Source organism: Ipomoea triloba, chromosome 6, assembly GCF_003576645.1.
Source record: "Ipomoea triloba cultivar NCNSP0323 chromosome 6, ASM357664v1".
Taxonomy (NCBI): Eukaryota; Viridiplantae; Streptophyta; class Magnoliopsida; order Solanales; family Convolvulaceae; genus Ipomoea; species Ipomoea triloba.
This window is the reverse complement of record NC_044921.1, coordinates 23954939-23976267: the sequence shown is the minus strand read 5'-3', so window position 1 is coordinate 23976267 and position 21329 is coordinate 23954939. Positions and strand designations below refer to the sequence as shown.

Below are 21329 nucleotides of genomic sequence, written 5' to 3'. Positions count from 1 at the left end.
AATGAGTAAACAAACGTAAAAACTAGGAAGTACTTTTTATTTCAGATCGATATCAAGAGTGAAGAACAACCAAACACCCTTAAACAACAGTATTTTATACAAAAGATTCTCCCGTACATAAATGTCATTCTTGGAGAACCAAAATTCAACAAAATAAGGTAGGATTTAGGAATCAGTCCTACGTAAAAAATTCTAAGTTGGCAGGGTTTGGCGCGGTGGTTAATAATACAAAACAGGAAATGCCATTAATTAAAGACAGTCCATCATTAATAAACCACAAGATTTCGATCTTAGCGAGGAAAAGCTTCAAACTTTGGTAAAACCATCACCCTTCTACTCCAGCTTTTCCCCCCATCTTTATCAGAGCAACCCAACACTCAATACAAGAACCACAAATGCGCGTGTTATTATCCCTTCCCATTTTTCTTCAAACATGCCAGAGATATTTGTCTTCTTCAAGGTAGATTGGGTTTTGATTTTTTTTTTTTGTTTTTTTTTTTTTTTGATTTGCTGTTATTAATGATGTTCTTATATTTTCTGTTAAGCCGGCAGGAGTTGACATATGTACTCATGGGAAAGGATAGGATAGGTTTGTTTGACTAATTGTTGTTTGGTTTTTGCATTTATTAATCTAGAAAAAAAAAATAAAGAAGAAATTTTCTTGGTCTGGGTGGAAGACTTTTTCCAGGGACCATTTATTTCTCCTTGTTTCTCTAACTGTTTATAAGACATGATTATAGCTAAAACCCAGACAGCAATTGTGTTTTTTTTTTCTCTTGTCCTGACATTATATGGAGAGTTTTAGATGGAAGCCTCAGGTTAATTTAACTTTCTTGTTTCTCCAGCACTGATTTGATTTTTTTTTTTTTGTGTGAATATTTATGTGTTTCTGTGAAATTAAGAATGTTGTTTTTAGCAGCTTCAGTAGTTATGAACTCAGGGAAATCATGTTTTTTTTTTTGGTTTAGGACATATTTCAGACAAAGGCACCTAAGAAATCTCCCCTGGTGTTAAGAACAGTGGTTTTGCTTTTTGCAGTGGTGTGTGGAGTGTACATTTTTTCTATTTGCATGAGACAAACAGCTAATTTTGGCAGCACAGATTCTCTAAGATACCTGGTTGATCCATTGTGTTCCACTCCTAGGAATGTCGAAAAATGGGAGATTCCTTTGCTGCATTTCCCTAAACCTCAGACTTTTAGCAGGTAACTTTGTGTGTGTGTGTGTTCATTTGGCTGGAGATGATTTAGATTGATTGAAAACCGATCGTTTGCAGGGAGGAATGTGTTTGCAATCCTGTTCGGTTTTTTGCCATCTTGTCTATGCAGAGATCGGGGAGCGGGTGGTTCGAGACATTGTTGAATAGCCACATAAATGTGAGCTCCAATGGAGAAATCTTCAATGTTAGGGCAAGGAGGAGTAATGCTTCGATGATAATAAAGACGCTCGATACAGTTTACAATCTTGATGTTTTGACGAGTTCCTCAAAGAATGAATGCTTAGCTGCTGTTGGCTTCAAATGGATGCTTAATCAGGTGACTAGTCAGTTCATTTCGTTCTCGATCTTGCACAGCTATATATACATCCACACATACACAATAATAGTAAGATACGGAGTAATTATTAAATCTGTGTTCTAAGTTTTAGTGAATGGAACTTTAGTGCTGGCATTTGAGAAATGTTAAGAGTGCCACATTGAAAATATAAGAGAGAATATATGGCGGGGTTATAAGGTTATGCGTTAGACTAGTTAATTGATTGGATTCAGTCTTTTTTAGTGTCTGCAATTAGGAAAAAACGCACCATCTTACCAGCTCCCGTTGGTTCAGCTAGAGTACTTTAGAATCTTGAAATCGTTTTCTTAGTGTCTGTCACCATTTCACGAGGTTTAGCGTGCTTAGAATGAACACAGATGTGCTCGAAATCCTCACTAGACTAGATGTTGTGTCGAATTGAAGGGAATAATGGTACATCACGAGGAGATTGTGGACTACTTCAAGAGAAGAGGCGTGTCCACGATATTTCTTTTACGAAGGAATCCCCTGCGCAGGTTGATATCTCTCCTTGCAAATACTTACGACAAGGATGCTAAACTGCTAAACGGAACGCACAAATCCCACGTTCATTCTGCACACGAGGTCTCTCTTCAATCCCGCTATGCACATTTCTGTTGGTCTTACGAGCTTAGCACTTACTATGTTAGTCGTTTCTCACTTTCTTGCTTGCAGGCTCAAGTTCTAGCCAAATACAAACCGACTGTAAATATGTCGTTACTCATACCTAATCTGAGGAGCACGCTGAGAACTTCTGCCACTGCTCTCGATTACTTCAAGAACACGAGACACATTGTCTTTTACTACGAAGATATTGTCAGCAACCGCACTGTAAGCCTCCTCGAGAACATTTAATACTTGCACTATGTGTACTGCACAAGTCTGCATTTTGTAACATCGCTTGACTGTTTTTTTTTTCTTTTTTTTTTTCTGCAGAAACTTACAGATGTTCAAGAGTTTCTCGGGCTGCCAATTCGAAACCTCACCAGCCTTCAGGTTAGGATACACAACGGGGAACTATCAAATCAAGTCGAGAATTGGGACGAAGTCCAGGAGAAACTGAAGGGAACTGTGTATGAACAGTTTCTCCACACAGATTAGCAGTCATAGTTTTTTTTGCAGCCACTTACACTTGTAAAAAACAGTATAAGAAAATAGTTTTAGAAAGATTCTTTTGGTTCTTTTGACAGTGGAGTTGACATTTTCATTGTTTTAGTTTATTGTCATTGAAGTTAATATTGAAGAAATTAAAGAATCCTTACTTTGAGAGACAAATGAATGAACTAGGTCAATTGATCAAGTAATATGTTTCATTGGCTGTGGTCATCAACCAATAGGGAAGGCCATTCACCTAGTCATGGCCACGGTTAACCGGCGATTCCCAGTTCTAAAATCGGTCAAACCGGAACCGAACCTTCTATTACAGTTCCTGGTACGGTTTCGGTCGAACAGGATATTTTTATTTTTATTTTTGTCATATTTTTTATTTTTTAAAATTGTCCCCATTCAACAAATAATATTTTTTGTGGAAAAGTTTCCATTCTATAATGTTTTTAAAATAGTTATATTAAATATTTAAACTTCAAAGTTAAACTATATTTTAAAAAAGTTGTTATAGTTGAATTTTAAAATGTTATTTAAAGTTTAAACTTTAATTAAATAATAATTAAACTTTATCTAAATAATAAATAATAATTTTTTTTTTTTTATAGTTTGTCCGGTTCCGATTCCAGCCCAATTCCACTCGAACCGTGTCGTGGTACCTACCTACACCTCACTAGTTAGCCTAATATCTCACCTACTTGGTACCTCGATAAGACAAGTGACTACAAAAAGGCAAACCAGTCCAAGTTTTGGGCAAATCAAGAAAGCAAATAAATAGTATTAACTGGAACTCGAATTTAGAACGCTAACCCCGACTAACTTGACTAGAGGTTGTCTCCAAATCTCATTACTCTCACTCGAATAAAAAGTGTACCTTAAAAATGTTGCCACTTTTATTTTTTTGAAGAAAACGGTAAGTAGAAGGGTAAATTTGTCCAATTCAAAAAATTTCGAAATGAAAAAAGAAACTTTAAAAAAAAAATGTTGTGTCTAAATCGAAGAAAAACTTTCCCACTCTTCATAGTTGGCACATGCTGGAAAAAGACCAATGCTCATGCTTGGCAGTGGAAGATGACAACAAAATGAATGGTATAGGCCATTCACTATCTTATTCATAGAATTGCATCGATAAAACCAATTGCATCTGATAAAGAATAAAGGGCCTAAAATAACTGCAGAAAGAAACAGAGATTGCTCCAAATTTAGAAATTCTGGAGAAACAATGGCCACTTATTCTTTGCCCTTTCTTCCTCTCATCATAATTCATACATAACTTCTGTTGTTCAGTACATAACATGACTGATCTTCTACCCTGGATCCTACGATTCAATTCATCCTGCTAACGATTTCGATTGCCATCTAAAGAATCGGCTACAACATTTGTACAAAACAAACACGGACTAGTTAGTAACTGAACCTGTCATTGAGTTTTTGACCCGTTCATCGATTCTGAATCAGATTTTTCTGTTTGCTCAATGACAAAATGATCAACAATCCGAACGGTGTTTATAGGGTCTTGTTGGAGTGACGTTGCTCTCCATTTGCTTGGGAATTTCCGCACATAGCTAGGCTGCTGTGGCTCCGTTTCCCAGTTAGAGTCTAGCTTCCACTCTTTCGGTACCTAAAATATCATGACAGCAAAAAGTAGGTCAAGTTGTCATAGAAAGAACGTATTAGTTGCAGAAGATTCAGACAAATTAGCGGGGGCATTTCTTATTAGTTGCAGAAGATTGAGATAGATTAGAGGGGGCATTTCTAGTTATCACATACTGTGTAAAACATTAGGGAATGTTTTAATACCAATTTCTTACCTTATCAACTGCAAGTGTGAAAACTTCAAGGTCACCTTTGGTGTTTATGTGAAATCGTGTAAATGACTTGTAGTTGGCAATACGGAGAGAGGAAAAGGCTTCATCAAAATGTACGTGGAGCCAATTAATACAGATGTACAGATAACTTCCGAAGATCAGAGATACCACCGGAGTTGAGAAAACCCAGAAATAAAGAAAAACGGATGTATAATATATCACAGCACCCCCTCGGGAGAGTGAATCCATCCCCTTCTTGCAGATGTTTTGCCTTGTCACTGCCATTACCTGATAATTGCATGCATTAATCAATAACGATAAAAGAGGCAAAGATTTGGCTTGTTTTGTTTCATTGGAAAGTTTTGTTACCTCAGGTACATCAAAAGCAGACATTAGATACTTGATACATGCTGGATAAAGGCCAAATGTCCATCGTTCTATACGTGCCCTAAGACCAGTGGGGTCCGGAAAATGCTCGTTCTCAACATAGCGATACCATTCGTATAAAGTATGATAGCCTACATTGTTAATTAACCAATTAGCAAATGCAAGATAACAACTCAAGGGTAGATAAGTAAATATCTTAGTCATAGAATTGCATCAATAAAACCAATTCTCAAATAATCGTGGAAAGTAACGGTACAATATCTGACCTGATGTTGCGAGGAGATCATGCCTGATGCATGTCTCGATGCCAAGTTCCAACAGAAGCATGAGAATCAACGCTGCAGCTAAGTGGGCAGACACGTGAAGAATCCCAATCATGACTTTCCTTTTCCGAGACACTATGGAGGGAATAAAACATATTGCAGCCACTAATAATAACATAGTGGCCGCCAACGATACATATGAGCGGTCCAACAAGTATATAAAGGAATCCCACACTGCGCTAAAGAAGCTCCTCACGTGGCCCGAAAAGGTATTATCCTTTAAGATGTGATCTAATCGACACTTGAAACCAATGGGAAATTATTAGTCATGGCATATGAAAGAGTTCAAATCCAAGGTAGCGTAGGTAAAGGCTGGAAGCATACAATATGGTCAGTATGAGTAAAGATGATAGAACAAAAGAACAAAGTAATGACACTAATCAACCTAAGCAAAGACGATTATGATGCCCAACTAAGTAGTATTTATATATCCACCGTAAAGTTACCTGAGGAAACATAGAAAAGGCTAATAAAAAGTATATGACGCCACCAATGATATCAAATTGCCAATTTTTCTTCCGAAACTTCAATATATTCCCCAATGCAATCTGCGTTTATTCATAACCATATTACAATCTATTTGAAGAAACGTATCCGACAGAAAATTACTAGAAGATTCAGACTCCATACCCGGCTTGAATCTTCAAATGATGGATAAGAAGCTTTGCATTCGTAGGGCACCCCATTGAAGTCTTTAAAATTTTTGAAGACATGTGTAGGGTGCAAAAAAGCCCCACCACAACCATTAACAAGCAAATGTTGCACATGAGCCGGCCTGTCAGATGGAACATATGAATGGCGCATGTAATAGTGCAAGTCCCCGGCAATTCGAAGTTTACACCTCCCCTTTAAATGGTCACGTATCAAGTGGGAAGCATTCTTCCCAGTTACGTCATTCCAATACCAATCACTAAGCCAGTTAGGCTCGTGTGTCATAATGATCACAGAGTCATTCTCTCCAACCTGAAAAGAAGAATCATAATTCTTATTCTATTATGGTGTTGGATGTTGGGAAAATGTTTATTTAGATCCAAAAGCATAGAAATCCAACATGATATAATAGGGATATAGGAATAAAGATTAAGTTCGTTTATATTTGTAGCAGTATATCATAAAGCACAGAGGAAAAAGTAGGTATCACATTATATAATTTAAGCATAAGTGAATAACAAGTAAATCGAGCATGATAACAGGGAAAATAGCATAAAAGAATATACCTTATCCCGTATTAATTCTGAGAAGAACTTGAATTGGTATACATCAATATCACAATGAAGAGCGTGATCAAAACCAAATACCCACCACCCTTTTGGCAGCTGCAGAGCAAAATAGCTTTTCTTTTGAGGCATAAACCAACCACCCAGCCAGCTTTTGTGACAAATGTACCTCATGAATGTCTGGAGTCCATCGAACCAATCTGTAAGGCACAAAAGGATTTTGGCCAGCAATATGATAACATAGATTAAGTTCACGTTCTTGAAAATCAAATCCTATTACTCTATTGACACTAGCAATAAGGAAGATGCAATACTACATAACATGCCGTGAAAAAGTAGACTAACCATGATTTCCGGGAATAACAAAACATTGAGGCCCCTTGTACTGCTTCAAATCAGCAATTCCGTGAGGCAATTCTGGCTTGTGCACAGCAACATGATCTTCTTTATACCATGTTGGTGGCTGAAGAGCATATTCAAAGGGGCGGAATAGGCGATTCTCATATGTAAAAGCTGATGGATTAGGATACCTAGGAAAACAGAAGCAAAAAAGTAATCAATTAACTAGCTAAGCAGTAATTCCAATGGATCAGAATAGCATTTTAACCAAGGGAATTAAATTTAAACTATCAATAATGCTGTACCAAGGGTGCAAGACTTCCATTTCAAGTAGGGCTTGGTGAAAGAGAGAGATGTACACAACCTGACCTCTGTTTTCAGAGAGGTTGAGGTTGTTTAAATGGATTGACGTCATGATGAGGGTATAACAATGAACAAAATCTTATATGAAACAGGGGGAAAAGGCCAAACACGAGTACTTGACAAATCTATTATGAGACACAGTCAAAGATAACTCATTCACCATGTAAGTAACGAAATAATTTTTATCGTTCAAGCACTGTGTGTGTGTATTTATTTAATTTATTTATTTTGAGAGCGGAGGTTGAGCTTACGCAAGATCACCGCCTATGAGAAGCAGACTCCCACGAGGCAAACTACGTACTGAGTCATTATTTTGGACATGGATTGAAGGTTGAGCAAGAAGACGTGCCACAGTATACGAAGAATTTCCACCATCACCAGTATCAGCCATAAAGTCAAACCACATGCCATCTTTTTCACTGAACTGATCATACAAAAGATCCTCCTGTTTACCTCCAGCTTGATCTCCACTCATTGCTGCCTATAATTCCATAGGGATAAGGAAATCACATTATTATGTGAAATAATACAACAGAATTTGAAGATTCATAAAACTTGTGAAAAATTCTCATGTTACACAATAGAACATTTCAACAGTAGCAAAAGAAAATGATTCTAGAAAGAGTTGTGAGAAATAATAAATAATTGAACCTGCATCATGCGCATATCAAAACGTCCAACAAATAGAGTCACTGAGACCAGTAGGTCAAACATTGCCTTAAATACATCAGCAGATGTCCTGTAACACAACATTGCCACATTAGATGATTGTTGGAGCTTCTATTCCCCATATAGGAAAGATATGCAAATATATACATACCCTGAATACCAAGGAACCATGTCCAGAAAATCAGGCTTCATCTGTTTTTTCTTCAACTTCTCGTATTCTGTGTGTGGCACAGGGTGAGAAAGAGCCCATCTGCAAATTAGGAAACAGGAGAATCTACAATTATACACATAGATAGGCAATAAAACACCCAAAGAATTGGTGGAACTCGAATAACAGGCTAACAGCAACTATAAGTCTTCCCAGCTGGGAAAAGTCACAATGGTAAAAACTCATGGCCAACAAAATATACAATCTTATGAGAAATATTCTTTCTCATTACCGCTTGGAAAAGCAAAGCAGCAATTTAAATTAACCTATTAAAAATAAAAACTGAAAGCCTGGTTTGCATTTCTTTTTGTCCTATAGGAGGATTATTTGCATATAGTAGCAGAAGAAATTTAAACAGAGAGCAGCAGACTCATACAAGCTCACGAACTTTTTGCCTTATATGATGCAGTATATCAAAAACATAGAAGAGAAGCATATAGTCAATAGTAGTTCTCCAAGGGAGATGATGGAACGGTGATGGAAGAACATAATCCTATAACATTTTGCATCCCAGAATCCTCAAGTATAATATAGGTTAGATAGCTAAGTGGACAAAAGTACTAACATCACATGATCACAGAATCCAAATATTGTAAAAATTCATCCAAGTTAGTTTTGCAATGATGATGATGATGGTTCAATAACATCCCAACTTTTATATTTTCATCCAAAGCCCCTAATTCCTACCAGCTTATAAAAAAGAAAGAGAGAATAACATGAAGTAAAATGAATGTTTAGTAAAGAAAAATAAGAAGCCATTTACGTACCCTGATGATCTTTCCACAACATAATTGGCAATGTAAAGGCCAATTAAGGTGGCCCACAAAGAATATATTGGAGAGATTTCATCTGATGACTCGGCACATGAACCACCACAGCTCAACTGGAAATAATAAAATAGAATGCCAAAGGGCAGTAGCAATATAAGATCCTTGAGTATGTCAATAGGAAGACAACAGAACCTATGAGCTGTAAGTGATTATACCTCTCCATAGATGACCCACTTAGATAAAAAAGGGTAGTCACTAGCAGAGCCAACTGGTGCAAACCAAGATTTACAAACTTGTTCTTTGAACTCATTCATGCGGATAAATTTTGCAAGCCATGTATTTCGCTCTTCCTTGCGCCAAAGAGAAAACCAACGAGAATCTTTCCGTCCAAATGCCTTTTCCCGTATTATAGCAAGGTTGCCACAGTGGCTATAAAATACACAGCAGGCTATACTTAAAACCTACAGAAGTGAGACAGCCATAAAATAAGAATCACGTGTAATTTTCATTAGCTTAAGAGATGTTCAGAGGACTTACAGCACAATTTTGAACTATTGCAAGAATTTCAGGCCTCCTTTTAGCCACACGAGCCACAAGGCCAAGATACCAAAGGCCAAGAAATATTAGATGGAAAACAACCAGAAAGGAAATGGATGAGACATATATTGTCAAAAACAAAGAGAGGTTCATCCTTAGATCAACTCCCATTGATTGAAAACTGGGAAGATGATAAAGTGCTGCAACCAATATCCAGACTATATACCTTCAAAAAGAAAAGTTCACATTAGAGACTTCAATGAGCTTCATTTGATTAAACAGAGGTTAAAATCAGAAGCATAGTAATTATGAACTTACCAGCGGCTGAAATTTGAATAACTTGGCCTAATTGTTTTCCCAATAAATGGAGATGAAAAGAAGTAAAAGAATCCTAGCAAACAACCATACATTGACCACCATTTAATGTTGGTATCTAACTTCTGGATAAGAGTGTGCATATTATCTGATGATATGAAAAATAGGCAACCCACAACCACAGCAATGAAAAGATGCCGTGAGTGCTCGTGTGGGTAAGGGTATGGATGAGTTAAAATTGTCCTGACTGTCTGCATATTAAGGGTATCTAGTAAACCAGCTGACTGCTTATCAGAACCCATTTTGCAGCCCTGAATTTCAGTCTCTTCACTTGATTCCAAATCTTTGTGATGAATTCACTTCACAAGCAGCAACTGCACACAAGAGGCCACGTTACTTATAAATTCAAAACACTAGTACTTTAAAGGAAAATCAAACACAATACTCATATATGTGGCATTAACATAACAGGTTGTCCAGAAGAGAAAAGTAGGCAAGCATAACCAGGTAGGTAAAGTTGAATATTTGCTATAATCAACAAGCATCACAACCCTAAAAGAATTCCCAAGAGGAATGAGTGACAACAATTGTTCATCAACCAAATATATACCTAAGATCATGAATTCTATGGCCACCAGGACCAAACAGCACACTTTCTGAAGCAGACCCTAAGTATAGCCACATCATAATCAAATATTCAAGGAACTCATACTCAAAAAAAAAAAAAAGGAAAATAAATACTCACAAACCACAATATTTGCTCTAGCCAAACCACAAGTTGCAGAATAACAGGAACATTCCATAACAACCCTATCCAACTTAGGTCTCCACAGTCAGAATAATGCAGTTGGCTGTTTGACAGAACAGGCAAGCAATGACATCACTTTAACTATCAACAAATTCCAAAGTACAAACTTCCAAATCATAAAGAAGCAATCATTACATTCATAATTTCATATAGCTACGAAAAAAAAAAAGGTGTGGAGGGGGGTACCTGGTAAAATTGCAGATAGGTAGAGGGCGAGGAAGAAGGAAGCAGCTGGGTCTTCGTGTTAATCGTGTACACACACAAAAACACATGTATATAAAATGAAATATACAAAAGAAAATGTTGAAAACTATGAATTATGGATCACGGAATCGAGTCAGCATATTATCCAGGATGTCTGCGGGGAAGGGAAACCATTTAAACTGAAGGGATTAATAGCGTCGCATATAAGCATATTCCCTCTTTGGGAAGAAACCTCCACCGCTACCTTTCACCACCCGCCATCAAATTAAAGAAGAAAAGTAAAAGTAAAACAAATAGGGAAATTATGGATTTTTTTTTCTCTGTTTACAAAGGAAACTGCACCATTGGATAATTTATCACTTCATATTGTCCTTAATTCAGCGACTCAAATAAAAAAATAAAAAGAGTAATAGAATGTTCTCATTAAAAATTAACATTTTAATTGTTAACAAGAACAATATTATGATACTCTGATTTTTTATTAAGTTTTTGTATTTTGAAATAATTAATAAGTGGACTGCTGACATATGGTAACAGTTTTCTTTGAAAATATACATATGGTCAAAGTTGAATGTTCAAATTTTATAAAAACATGCATTATATTAAATTGTTATTGTATTAAACAGAATTAAAATGAGTATTTTGAATAAATATAGACAAGAAAAAAAAACCACCCCAAATAAAAAATCTCTAAATTTCATTGATTTATTTAGTTGCACTGTTACCACGATCATTATACCATAGATCACTGGCATATGTTCATTTTCAGTATATTACATGTTTAGTTGTAGTGCAATGTAAGCTCATTTTTAATATATTATTTAAAAATGAACTTATAAATCGTTAAAAATAAGTATTAGAGTATTAAAAATTAACGTGATCCATATTATAATTTACCCATTTATGATTTACTATCTTTGGACAATGTGGTGTATAGCCCATTAATTGCTTACACAGTGAGCCATATTTTGTTTGGATTATTCAGATATCAGGCCCACTTCTAGATGAAGTCATCGTCCCCCTTTTCTTTATATGTACAGTGTAAATTAAATACTCCGTACTTGAAAAAGTAGCAATATGTGTTCATCATAAATTGTGTTATACAACTAATGAAAATGTAAAGTATGTTCATGAAAGATGTAAAAATTACAATTACATGTTTATCAAACTCATAATATTACTTTAAGATACTAGCGAGATGTATGTATTACTAAACAAGTAACTAATAAATTATAACTTTACAAGTCGGAATGACAATTAGACAATGACATATAATCTTCATTTAGCAGTGAATCACAATAATAATTAATAAGTATACATACATATTAAATAAACTCATAAATGCAAGAAATATTAAACTAGGAAAACATAAAATACTATAATGAATAAATAATCCAACCCTAAACATTTACATTTGAGCCCTACACACTAACCTTCTTCCCCCACACTAATCTGCCTAACCCAATTGATGCTCTAATTGTTTCATTTTGCTAATGACAAAGAAATTAATGCATTAAATTAATCAATTTTGGCTATTCATGTGATGGAGAAATACGCAATGATAAATTAACCTAGGTAATTAAAAGTCCAAAATATAATGTGAGATTGTTAAAATAATATACAGATTCTTTGTTATCGCACAAAATAAAATAAACTAGTTTAAGTACATAATTAATTGGTCAAATGTATAAAATACTAAAAATAATATCAAATAAGTGTCTAGCAATAGCTAATTGCCAATTATCAACTCTATCGGAATATTAGGATATTCAAAGTAGTAGTTGGCTTTGTAACTTGACAACTTGCTCCACAAAAATTGACATGACATGACAAAAGTTGTGATATAAAAAATAGTGATTGACTCCTATCACTCTTTAAAAAAAACACAAAGCAAGTTGATAATCAATTATATATATATATATATATTGATGGGTAAATATGCACATGTATTAGTCGGTCCGTAAATCACCTGTCCGTCGGTCACCCAACCTGTCCGTCAACGGTCACCCAAACGGTCCGTCGACGGTCACCCGGTCCGTCGGCCGCATGATCGGAAGCAACACACCTTGTGGATTGGAGGCTCACGAGCGCAACAGTTGCTTGATGTGACGACCGACAACTTTTCGGGAACAAGGGATCCGTGTTTTCATCACCTCGAGTAACTCAACCACTTCGAGCAAACCGATGCGCATTTTGCGGAGTGACAGCCCATATGCCCTCCACTTGCATATCAGACACCATGTGCATAGTGAATCCACTTTGTATAAATAGGGGTCATTCCCCTCACTGGAAAGGGAGAAAAAAGGACATCAGTACTACACTAATACACTTGTGATTTGCTCATTCGTCTCTCTTGCTCTCTCCTTGTTACTGTTCGTCACCTGTAGAGCGATATAGCTTCTTACCGCTCAGTCGTCAACCGGTAGAGCGACCGATTAACCGGCCGAGCGGCATCCTTCACCACACGTAACACACGTATCCGTAGCGTAATCGTAGACCCGTTTACATTTACGCTATCATTGGCGCCGTCTGTGGGGATTGAACGAGTCACTCTGTTCTATCCCTTTATCTTTTCTTTCTTCACACTATTATCCATCTTAAAATGACGAACAGCAGGAGAAATCGTAGCCGAAGTCAAATGCGAAAGAGAAATTCAACCCGTCGGGTGACTAAAGCAGTTCTAGAGGACGATTTACGCCAACAATTAGATCGGTCAAGGAACTTGAACAACGAGCTCACGTCCAATCCGTCAAGAAAAAACATACAACCAACCCAACCGGTTGGTTCGAGCGAAGGCCTACATGCTGGATAAACGAATTTTCAAATGACAATTACATGTGCCATGTTGCTGCCAGTAGGCCAAACGTTGACCTCAACGCCAAGTATATTTGGAGGAAATCAAATACAAGGAGCACCGCAACATGGACCCACACCGATGTGCCAACCAGGGCTGGGAACTCTTGGGTACTATGTTACGACACCCACCCCCCGAATGACGACGAACCCTCAGAGTCCTATCGCTCAACAACAAATGCCTCAACTTTTCGATGCACAACAGTCGCATCTACAACCTCAAGGGAGCAACCAAGAGGAAGTTCGATTGGCGAATCGTACGCAAAGACTAGATCGAGAAGAACATAAAAAGCATCGACAGGATGACGTCATACAACGCAGAAGTGTTTTCGACCGAATTCGAAAGAGTGCTAAATTCCGATTGGGGGTTCGAGGTAACCATGATCGACAAACATCACGGATGATTACAAAGAAGCGGCTCAAAGAACGCACTACCAGCGGAACGGAAGGCTTGGCTGGTTGGGTGGACAACCAAGATGCATGGAAGAATGGGTCAGCTGTCTGACCATGGGATCCTACAAGTCTTAGACTTCTTCGTTTGGAGTTTTGTTCGACCTGCACGTTCGTTTGGGGTTGTGTTCGACCTGCACGTTCGTTTGGGGTTGTGTTCGACCTGCACGGATTTTCGTTTGGGGTTGTGTTCGACCTGCACGAATTTTCGTTTGGGGTTTTATTCTACCTGCACGGATCTCCGTTTGGGGTTTTGTTCGACCTGCACGGATCTCCGTTTGGGGTGTTGTTCGACCTGCACGTTTGGGGTTATGTTCGACCTGCACGAATTTTCGTTTGGGGTTTTGTTCGACCTGCACGAATCTTCGTTTGGGGTTGTGTTCGACCTGCACGTTTGGGGTTTTATTCGACCTGCACGGATCTCCGTTTGGGGTTTTATTCGACCTGCACGGATCCGTTTGGGGTTTTGTTCGACCTGCACGTTTGGGGTTATGCTCGACCTGCACGAATATTTCGTTTGGGGTTTTGTTCGACCTGCACGAATCTTCGTTTGGGGTTGTGTTCGACCTGCACGTTTGGGGTTATGATTCGACCTGCACGGATCTCCGTTTGGGGTTTTGTTCGACCTGCACGGATCCCCTTGGGGTTTTGTTCGACCTGCACGTTTGGGGTTATGCTCGACCTGCACGAATATTTCGTTTGGGGTTTTGTTCGACCTGCACGAATCTTCGTTTGGGGTTGTGTTCGACCTGCACGTTTGGGGTTATGATTCGACCTGCACGGATCTCCGTTTGGGGTTTTGTTCGACCTGCACGGATCTGCTTGGGGTTTTGTTCGACCTGCACGTTTGGGGTTATGCTCGACCTGCACGAATATTTCGTTTGGGGTTTTGTTCGACCTGCACGAATCTTCGTTTGGGGTTGTGTTCGACCTGCACGTTTGGGGTTATGATTCGACCTGCACGGATCTCCGTTTGGGGTTTTGTTCGACCTGCACGGATCTGCGGTTTTGTTTGACCTGCACGAATATTCGTTTGGAGTTTTGTTCAACCTGAATCTTCGTTTGGGGTTTTGTTCGACATGCACGAGTAAATGTAACCATCAGAGCAGCCAGGTTGTGCAAGTTTGTTAGCAGCAAGAGTTGGATGGAAGAATATACTACTTGAGAAATTGCAAGAAAACATAGAGAAGCTTGAAGAGATAAGAGAATGTACTACTTGAAAAACTGCAAGAAAGCATAGAGAAGCTTGAATATTATCTTATGTCAAGGAATTTGCAAGATGGTTGATTAGTCGACCAACATCTTGGGAGTCAAGCAACCAACACCAGCCAACCAAGCACAACCTGCACCGACGAGCGAAACACTTGCGGATGCCGATCAACCTGCACCAGCCAACCAAGCACAACCCGCACCAACGAGAGAAACACTTGCGGATGCCGATCAACCTGCACCAGCCAACCAAGCACAACCCGCACCAACGAGCGAAACACTTGCGGATGCCGATCAACCTGCACCAGCCAACCAAGCACAACCCGCACCAACGCGAAACACTTGTGGATGCCGATCAACCTGTCCCAGCCAACTAAGCACAACCTGCACTGACGAGCGAAGCATTTGTGGACGCCAATCAACCTACACCTGTTTACTAAGCACTTCGTGTGACGGGCGATTCGACAACTTGAATGTTATGCAATCTGGTCGATCATCCGCTAGGAAGCCTGGCCACCTTCAACGGACAACAACCACTTCAACATCAAGCCATTGACAGAGTGATATGTTGAACAACCACTTGCATATCGACAGATTACTTGGTGTGTAGTAATCTACCGTGTTTTGACCAATCACTTGGACGATAAACAATCTGTGTCGGTATGGCGAGCAATCGGTAGACAAATCGCTTGGATGAGGAGCAACGGACGATCGGCCACCTGGATGGCAACGTATACTTGGCCAACCACTCTGATGTCAAGTAACTTGTGACAAAGTGATATGTCAATTGACCACATGGATGTGAGGCATCTGTCGACAAATCAACCAATGGCGTCCACGAGCAAACACCCAATTAAGAAAACAACATGTTACGTAATGACAAAGTGAAGGAAGGAAATGATTCATACACGCAAAGTTAAAAGTACAACCGACACAAGCGGGGTCGGTCTCCCGATCACACTCCACAAACAAGCAACTACGACTATGGAGGACAAAACAATCATGGATCTTGACCACGCGATGAGGAAGGACCCGTCGGAGGCTTCTTGAAGGGCTCTGGACCAGGAGGTGTCAGATCTTCGGGCAGAACGGTACGAACCGATTCCCAATCCTCAGGGAGAGCATTTTGTAATATGTGATACAAAGTTTGTTGCATGCCCCTTGTTCCTTTGAGATAACCCCATGCGGTCACCTTACGTATCATCGCTGATATCACTGGGTCTTCTCGGAACATATGGAACAAAGGAATGGCTGCATCCTCGGAGGGACATAAAGCAGACAACAGACCGGGCACCTCGGATGGTCGAGATACGAAATAAGCAATGGCATCTCGACGAAACTGATCGGAATTTGGATACTGTCCCAAAGAATAGAGTTGGGCGTCCAAATGGGATATTTGTTCTCGACGAGATTCGAGTTGGTTTTCCTGATCCCTCACGGTGGCCCTGAGTGATTGTGTTTCTTTTTCCCATCCTATAGCAGTAAGCTGGCATCGCAGGAACAACTCGGCGCCTGTGCTAGCAACCTGACATAAACACGATCATAAACCACAGTTTAGAAAGTACCAAACGAAGAAAAGAGAGATCAGCAACTCAATGATTGGAGTAAGTACGTTAGCTAGGTGATGGGCTAGCTGCTCAGCAACTTTTTCGTTGGACAAAGTGGCGATGCCCGAGGGTGGAGGACTCAGTTGGAGTAACAGATCGAACATTTTTCGCAAATCAACTGGTGCGCGGGTCAACGCGCTCACAAGTGGAGACCCCCCATCGAGGTTAGGACAAGTGGCAAAAGCGTTCCCCGACACCTCACTTTCAACCTCACCTATGGGACGCTTCCCATGTGATTTAGGGGGAAACGGAGCAGAAGGAAAGCCAGGGCTACCAAATTCATAATGGGGGATAGTAGGAGGTACAAATTTCTTTTTCAAAATAATCTTTGGCAATCCAGGTCGACTACTCCCGCTTGCGCCTGCACCTAGCAGTTCCTTTAATTCAGGATCAATATCCGGCGCTCCTGGATGTCAATAAGAAATAACAAAACGTGTGAGGAATCAAAGATTAAAAGGGGAGACATGTGCTAACCGTTTAAGATCCAACCTTGGGCCCCGTAAATTGGAGCAGGGAGTCGAGCTGCATCAAAAGCCTCTGCGGAGTGGTAAATCTCCCAAGAATAGCATTCAGACTTAATCTTCTCAACAGCAATGTGAATCTCTGGAGTCTCAGGGGGTACCACGCACTTACGCATCCGACGAGACCATTCATTTTTAAAAGGAAGATCACCATCCAAACGAACCCGAAGAAATTTCTCTTTCCATCTACGGTTGTTGTCAGGCAAGTCAGAAACTTTCCCAGCCGTCCCACGACATTGGATAATGACAAAACCGTTGCGATGGTTCTTCCCCATGCACTTTACCAGATGGAGAAAATTGAAGAGTTCTAGTGTACAAGGCACTTGGTGACGTTTGCAAATCTGAGGGTAGCATGCAAGAATACGGTGTGCGTTGGGTGCTATCTGACCTGGAACTATGCCGTAATAATTCACGAAGTCAACAAGGAACGGGTCAAAGGGGATGCGCAAACCGGCTTTCAAGGAATCAAAATGCACACCTACCCAATTCTTTTGGTGGCAATCAATGATGTTGGAAGGACGACGATCAATTGAGTAAGAAATCCCCTTTCCAATTAGCTTCTTGAGTTGTTCTACCTCTTTGTCGGTAAAATCAATTCCAACGATACGAGCACCATCGGAATCCAAGTCGACATAGTCACGTGATACTCCAGTTTGACTTCTTGAGAGTTCTTTGGGATTATGGGAGGTACCTTCGCCTAGTTGAACCTCAAAATTCTTTGATGAAATTTTTGAACGCTTGGATCGCGGGGTAACGTGCGAACGAGCTTGGGGCGCATCGTCAGAATTACTCGATTCCTCAGACGCACTAACATCCTCATCATCGCTGTCATAGTCGCGCATACACCATTTTTTGTCTTGCGACATGCTACATTAGCAAAGGAATGTAGGTGACATACCACGGACAAACAACATAGCGAAGAAGCAACGGCAAAACAAATGGCATCAATTTTTTTTTTGTTTGCAGCGTTTAGTTTTTTAGTCGCAGCATGTATTATTGTTATTTTTTATTTGTAAAAAAAAAAAATAAATAGAATAAAATAAAAAAAATAAAAAAAAAAAAGGGGGGAGGGGGATGGCCGACGTCGAGCAGGCTGCTCGACGTCGGCCATGTCCGGTCGACGTCGAGCAGCCTGCTCGACGTCGGCCATGTCCGGTCGACGTCGAGCAGCCTGCTCGACGTCGACCGAGCGATCGGTCGACGTCGAGCGGGCTGCTCGACGTCGCCCCAAAAAGCCGACGACTGCCGACTGGGCACCAGTCGGCAGTCGCCGGCCTTTTTCCTCCAGTCGGCGGTCGCCGACTGGATTCGTCCAGTTGGCGCCGCCGACTGGGCTCTGCTCCAGTCGCCGGCGACTGGAGCAGAGATCAGATCTGGAAATCAATTCCAGATCTGATCTCGAAAAAAAAAATAAAAAAATAGAGAGTTATAATGTTTTACCTGCTTGGTCTTGGTAGCTTTGGAGGTGATTGATGATACACTTGATTGAGAGCTTAGGAATGTCTTGATGGTGAAGTGAAGATGGTAGGAGGATATTTATACAAAAAATTTGGGTTTTTTGAGAAAGTGGGTTGATCCAAAAAGGCTAATGGGTCATGTAAGACTAGTAGTGGGAGCATTGTTCTTGGCAAGTCCAAAGTATCAAACTGGAGGAAATATACACGCAGGTGGTCAAATCATAAAAATCACTCAGCTGACCGGTAACAATCACCCCATTTGGTCTGGATCCGCCTGGTCAAGTCAACCACTCGGTGATTCGTATGTGCTACCTTCCTCATCCCCAGCCGTGGAAAACTTGATTGGTCCGTCAACGACCAAGGTATCACCAAGGGAAGACCCATCTCCAAACCATGGAAAAGATGTGAACAAAACCCGCTAAATGATCCATCGCTCGACGACCGGAAACAACCAGGACAAACCCGTCTTTAGTGATTATGCTTTCGGTTGTACTCTTTTTCCCTTAGCTAGGTTTTTTCCCAAAGGGTTTTTCTTAGTCTAAGGTTTTTAACGAGGCAACCCGCGTAAATCACGCCCCTCCTGCTCAAATCAAACTTGAGGGGTTCATCACGGATTATCAAGGCATTCAAGCCAGGGAGACTTTGCTCGCAACAAGTTAGCCGCCTAGAGCACATTCTACTTCTCGAACCTGACGACTCTCGCAGATTCAAGAAGTGGGGGACTTGTGATGGGTAAATATGCACATGTATTAGTCGGTCCGTAAATCACCTGTCCGTCGGTCACCCAACCTGTCCGTCAACGGTCACCCAAACGGTCCGTCGACGGTCACCCGGTCCGTCGGCCGCATGATCGGAAGCAACACACCTTGTGGATTGGAGGCTCACGAGCGCAACAGTTGCTTGATGTGACGACCGACAACTTTTCGGGAACAAGGGATCCGTGTTTTCATCACCTCGAGTAACTCAACCACTTCGAGCAAACCGATGCGCATTTTGCGGAGTGACAGCCCATATGCCCTCCACTTGCATATCAGACACCATGTGCATAGTGAATCCACTTTGTATAAATAGGGGTCATTCCCCTCACTGGAAAGGGAGAAAAAAGGACATCAGTACTACACTAATACACTTGTGATTTGCTCATTCGTCTCTCTTGCTCTCTCCTTGTTACTGTTCGTCACCTGTAGAGCGATATAGCTTCTTACCGCTCAGTCGTCAACCGGTAGAGCGACCGATTAACCGGCCGAGCGGCATCCTTCACCACACGTAACACACGTATCCGTAGCGTAATCGTAGACCCGTTTACATTTACGCTATCATTGGCGCCGTCTGTGGGGATTGAACGAGTCACTCTGTTCTATCCCTTTATCTTTTCTTTCTTCACACTATTATCCATCTTAAAATGACGAACAGCAGGAGAAATCGTAGCCGAAGTCAAATGCGAAAGAGAAATTCAACCCGTCGGGTGACTAAAGCAGTTCTAGAGGACGATTTACGCCAACAATTAGATCGGTCAAGGAACTTGAACAACGAGCTCACGTCCAATCCGTCAAGAAAAAACATACAACCAACCCAACCGGTTGGTTCGAGCGAAGGCCTACATGCTGGATAAACGAATTTTCAAATGACAATTACATGTGCCATGTTGCTGCCAGTAGGCCAAACGTTGACCTCAACGCCAAGTATATTTGGAGGAAATCAAATACAAGGAGCACCGCAACATGGACCCACACCGATGTGCCAACCAGGGCTGGGAACTCTTGGGTACTATGTTACGACACCCACCCCCCGAATGACGACGAACCCTCAGAGTCCTATCGCTCAACAACAAATGCCTCAACTTTTCGATGCACAACAGTCGCATCTACAACCTCAAGGGAGCAACCAAGAGGAAGTTCGATTGGCGAATCGTACGCAAAGACTAGATCGAGAAGAACATAAAAAGCATCGACAGGATGACGTCATACAACGCAGAAGTGTTTTCGACCGAATTCGAAAGAGTGCTAAATTCCGATTGGGGGTTCGAGGTAACCATGATCGACAAACATCACGGATGATTACAAAGAAGCGGCTCAAAGAACGCACTACAAGCGGAACGAAAGGCTTAGCTGGTTGGGTGGACAACCAAGATGCATGGAAGAATGGGTCAGCTGTCTGACCATGGGATCCTACAAGTCTTAGACTTCTTCGTTTGGAGTTTTTTTCGACCTGCACGAATTTTCGTTTGGGGTTGTGTTCGACCTGCACGAATTTTCGTTTGGGGTTTTATTCGACCTGCACGGATCTCCGTTTGGGGTTTTGTTCGACCTGCACGTTTGGGGTTATGTTCGACCTGCACAAATTTTCGTTTGGGGTTTTGTTCGACCTGCACGAATCTTCGTTTGGGGTTGTGTTCGACCTGCACGTTTGGGGTTTTATTCGACCTGCACGGATCTCCGTTTGGGGTTTTATTCGACCTGCACGGATCTCCGTTTGGGGTTTTATTCGACCTGCACGGATTCGTTTGGGGTTTTGTTCGACCTGCACGTTTGGGGTTATGCTCGACCTGCACGAATATTTCGTTTGGGGTTTTGTTCGACCTGCACGAATCTTCGTTTGGGGTTGTGTTCGACCTGCACGTTTGGGGTT

General features: G+C 40.7%; 3 protein-coding genes across 7 annotated transcripts; 1 reads left to right on the top strand and 2 right to left on the bottom strand.

Moving 5' to 3' along the window:
- Positions 1-112: 112 nt before the first annotated feature.
- On the top strand, positions 113-2827 carry LOC116022051 (nodulation protein H-like). Of its 4 annotated transcripts, XM_031262599.1 has the most exons (7): positions 113-460; positions 546-589; positions 1039-1204; positions 1276-1534; positions 1958-2137; positions 2228-2383; positions 2489-2827. In XM_031262599.1, exons 1-7 carry the CDS (start codon positions 396-398, stop codon positions 2651-2653), a joined length of 1035 nt encoding a protein of 344 aa, XP_031118459.1. In that variant the 5' UTR covers positions 113-395; the 3' UTR covers positions 2654-2827. The 4 variants fall into 4 exon arrangements, with proteins under 4 accessions (XP_031118459.1, XP_031118460.1, XP_031118462.1 ...); XM_031262600.1 differs by lacking the exon at positions 546-589 and having other exon boundaries at positions 117-460; positions 969-1204; XM_031262602.1 differs by lacking the exon at positions 113-460 and having other exon boundaries at positions 572-589; positions 969-1204.
- Positions 2828-3728: 901 nt separating this feature from the next.
- LOC116022241 lies at positions 3729-10803 on the bottom strand. Of its 2 annotated transcripts, XM_031262870.1 has the most exons (17): positions 10587-10803; positions 10338-10443; positions 9596-9966; positions 9278-9503; positions 8956-9201; positions 8738-8853; positions 7914-8012; positions 7745-7832; positions 7345-7574; positions 6737-6921; positions 6392-6591; positions 5805-6137; positions 5621-5722; positions 5118-5415; positions 4834-4982; positions 4468-4752; positions 3729-4277 (listed from the first exon to the last, which is right to left on the bottom strand). In XM_031262870.1, the coding sequence occupies exons 3-17, from the start codon at positions 9892-9894 to the stop codon at positions 4077-4079; spliced, it is 3057 nt and encodes a 1018-aa protein (XP_031118730.1). In that variant the 5' UTR covers positions 9895-9966; positions 10338-10443; positions 10587-10803; the 3' UTR covers positions 3729-4076. The 2 variants fall into 2 exon arrangements, with proteins under 2 accessions (XP_031118730.1, XP_031118729.1); XM_031262869.1 differs by lacking the exon at positions 10338-10443.
- Positions 10804-17023: 6220 nt separating this feature from the next.
- LOC116022019 lies at positions 17024-19249 on the bottom strand. Its single transcript, XM_031262564.1, has 2 exons — positions 18685-19249; positions 17024-18111 (listed from the first exon to the last, which is right to left on the bottom strand). The coding sequence occupies exon 2, from the start codon at positions 18108-18110 to the stop codon at positions 17193-17195; it is 918 nt and encodes a 305-aa protein (XP_031118424.1). The 5' UTR covers position 18111; positions 18685-19249; the 3' UTR covers positions 17024-17192.
- Positions 19250-21329: the final 2080 nt, after the last annotated feature.

What these genes read in the sequence shown, in the direction of transcription:
- LOC116022051 (XM_031262599.1), top strand. Translation starts at nt 396, where the DNA reads ATGCGCGTGTTATTATCCCTTCCCATTTTTCTTCAAACATGCCAGAGA. An exon ending in CATGGGAAAGGATAGGATAG is followed by an intron (nt 590 to 1,038) that starts GTTTGTTTGACT and finishes TGCTTTTTGCAG; the next exon opens with TGGTGTGTGGAGTGTACATT. An exon ending in ACGTTCATTCTGCACACGAG is followed by an intron (nt 2,138 to 2,227) that starts GTCTCTCTTCAA and finishes TCTTGCTTGCAG; the next exon opens with GCTCAAGTTCTAGCCAAATA.
- LOC116022241 (XM_031262870.1), bottom strand. Translation starts at nt 9,894, where the DNA reads ATGGGTTCTGATAAGCAGTCAGCTGGTTTACTAGATACCCTTAATATG. An exon ending in TATTCAAATTTCAGCCGCTG is followed by an intron (nt 9,504 to 9,595) that starts GTAAGTTCATAA and finishes TTCTTTTTGAAG; the next exon opens with GTATATAGTCTGGATATTGG. An exon ending in TGATCTCCTCGCAACATCAG is followed by an intron (nt 4,983 to 5,117) that starts GTCAGATATTGT and finishes TTAACAATGTAG; the next exon opens with GCTATCATACTTTATACGAA.
- LOC116022019 (XM_031262564.1), bottom strand. Translation starts at nt 18,110, where the DNA reads ATGTCGCAAGACAAAAAATGGTGTATGCGCGACTATGACAGCGATGAT.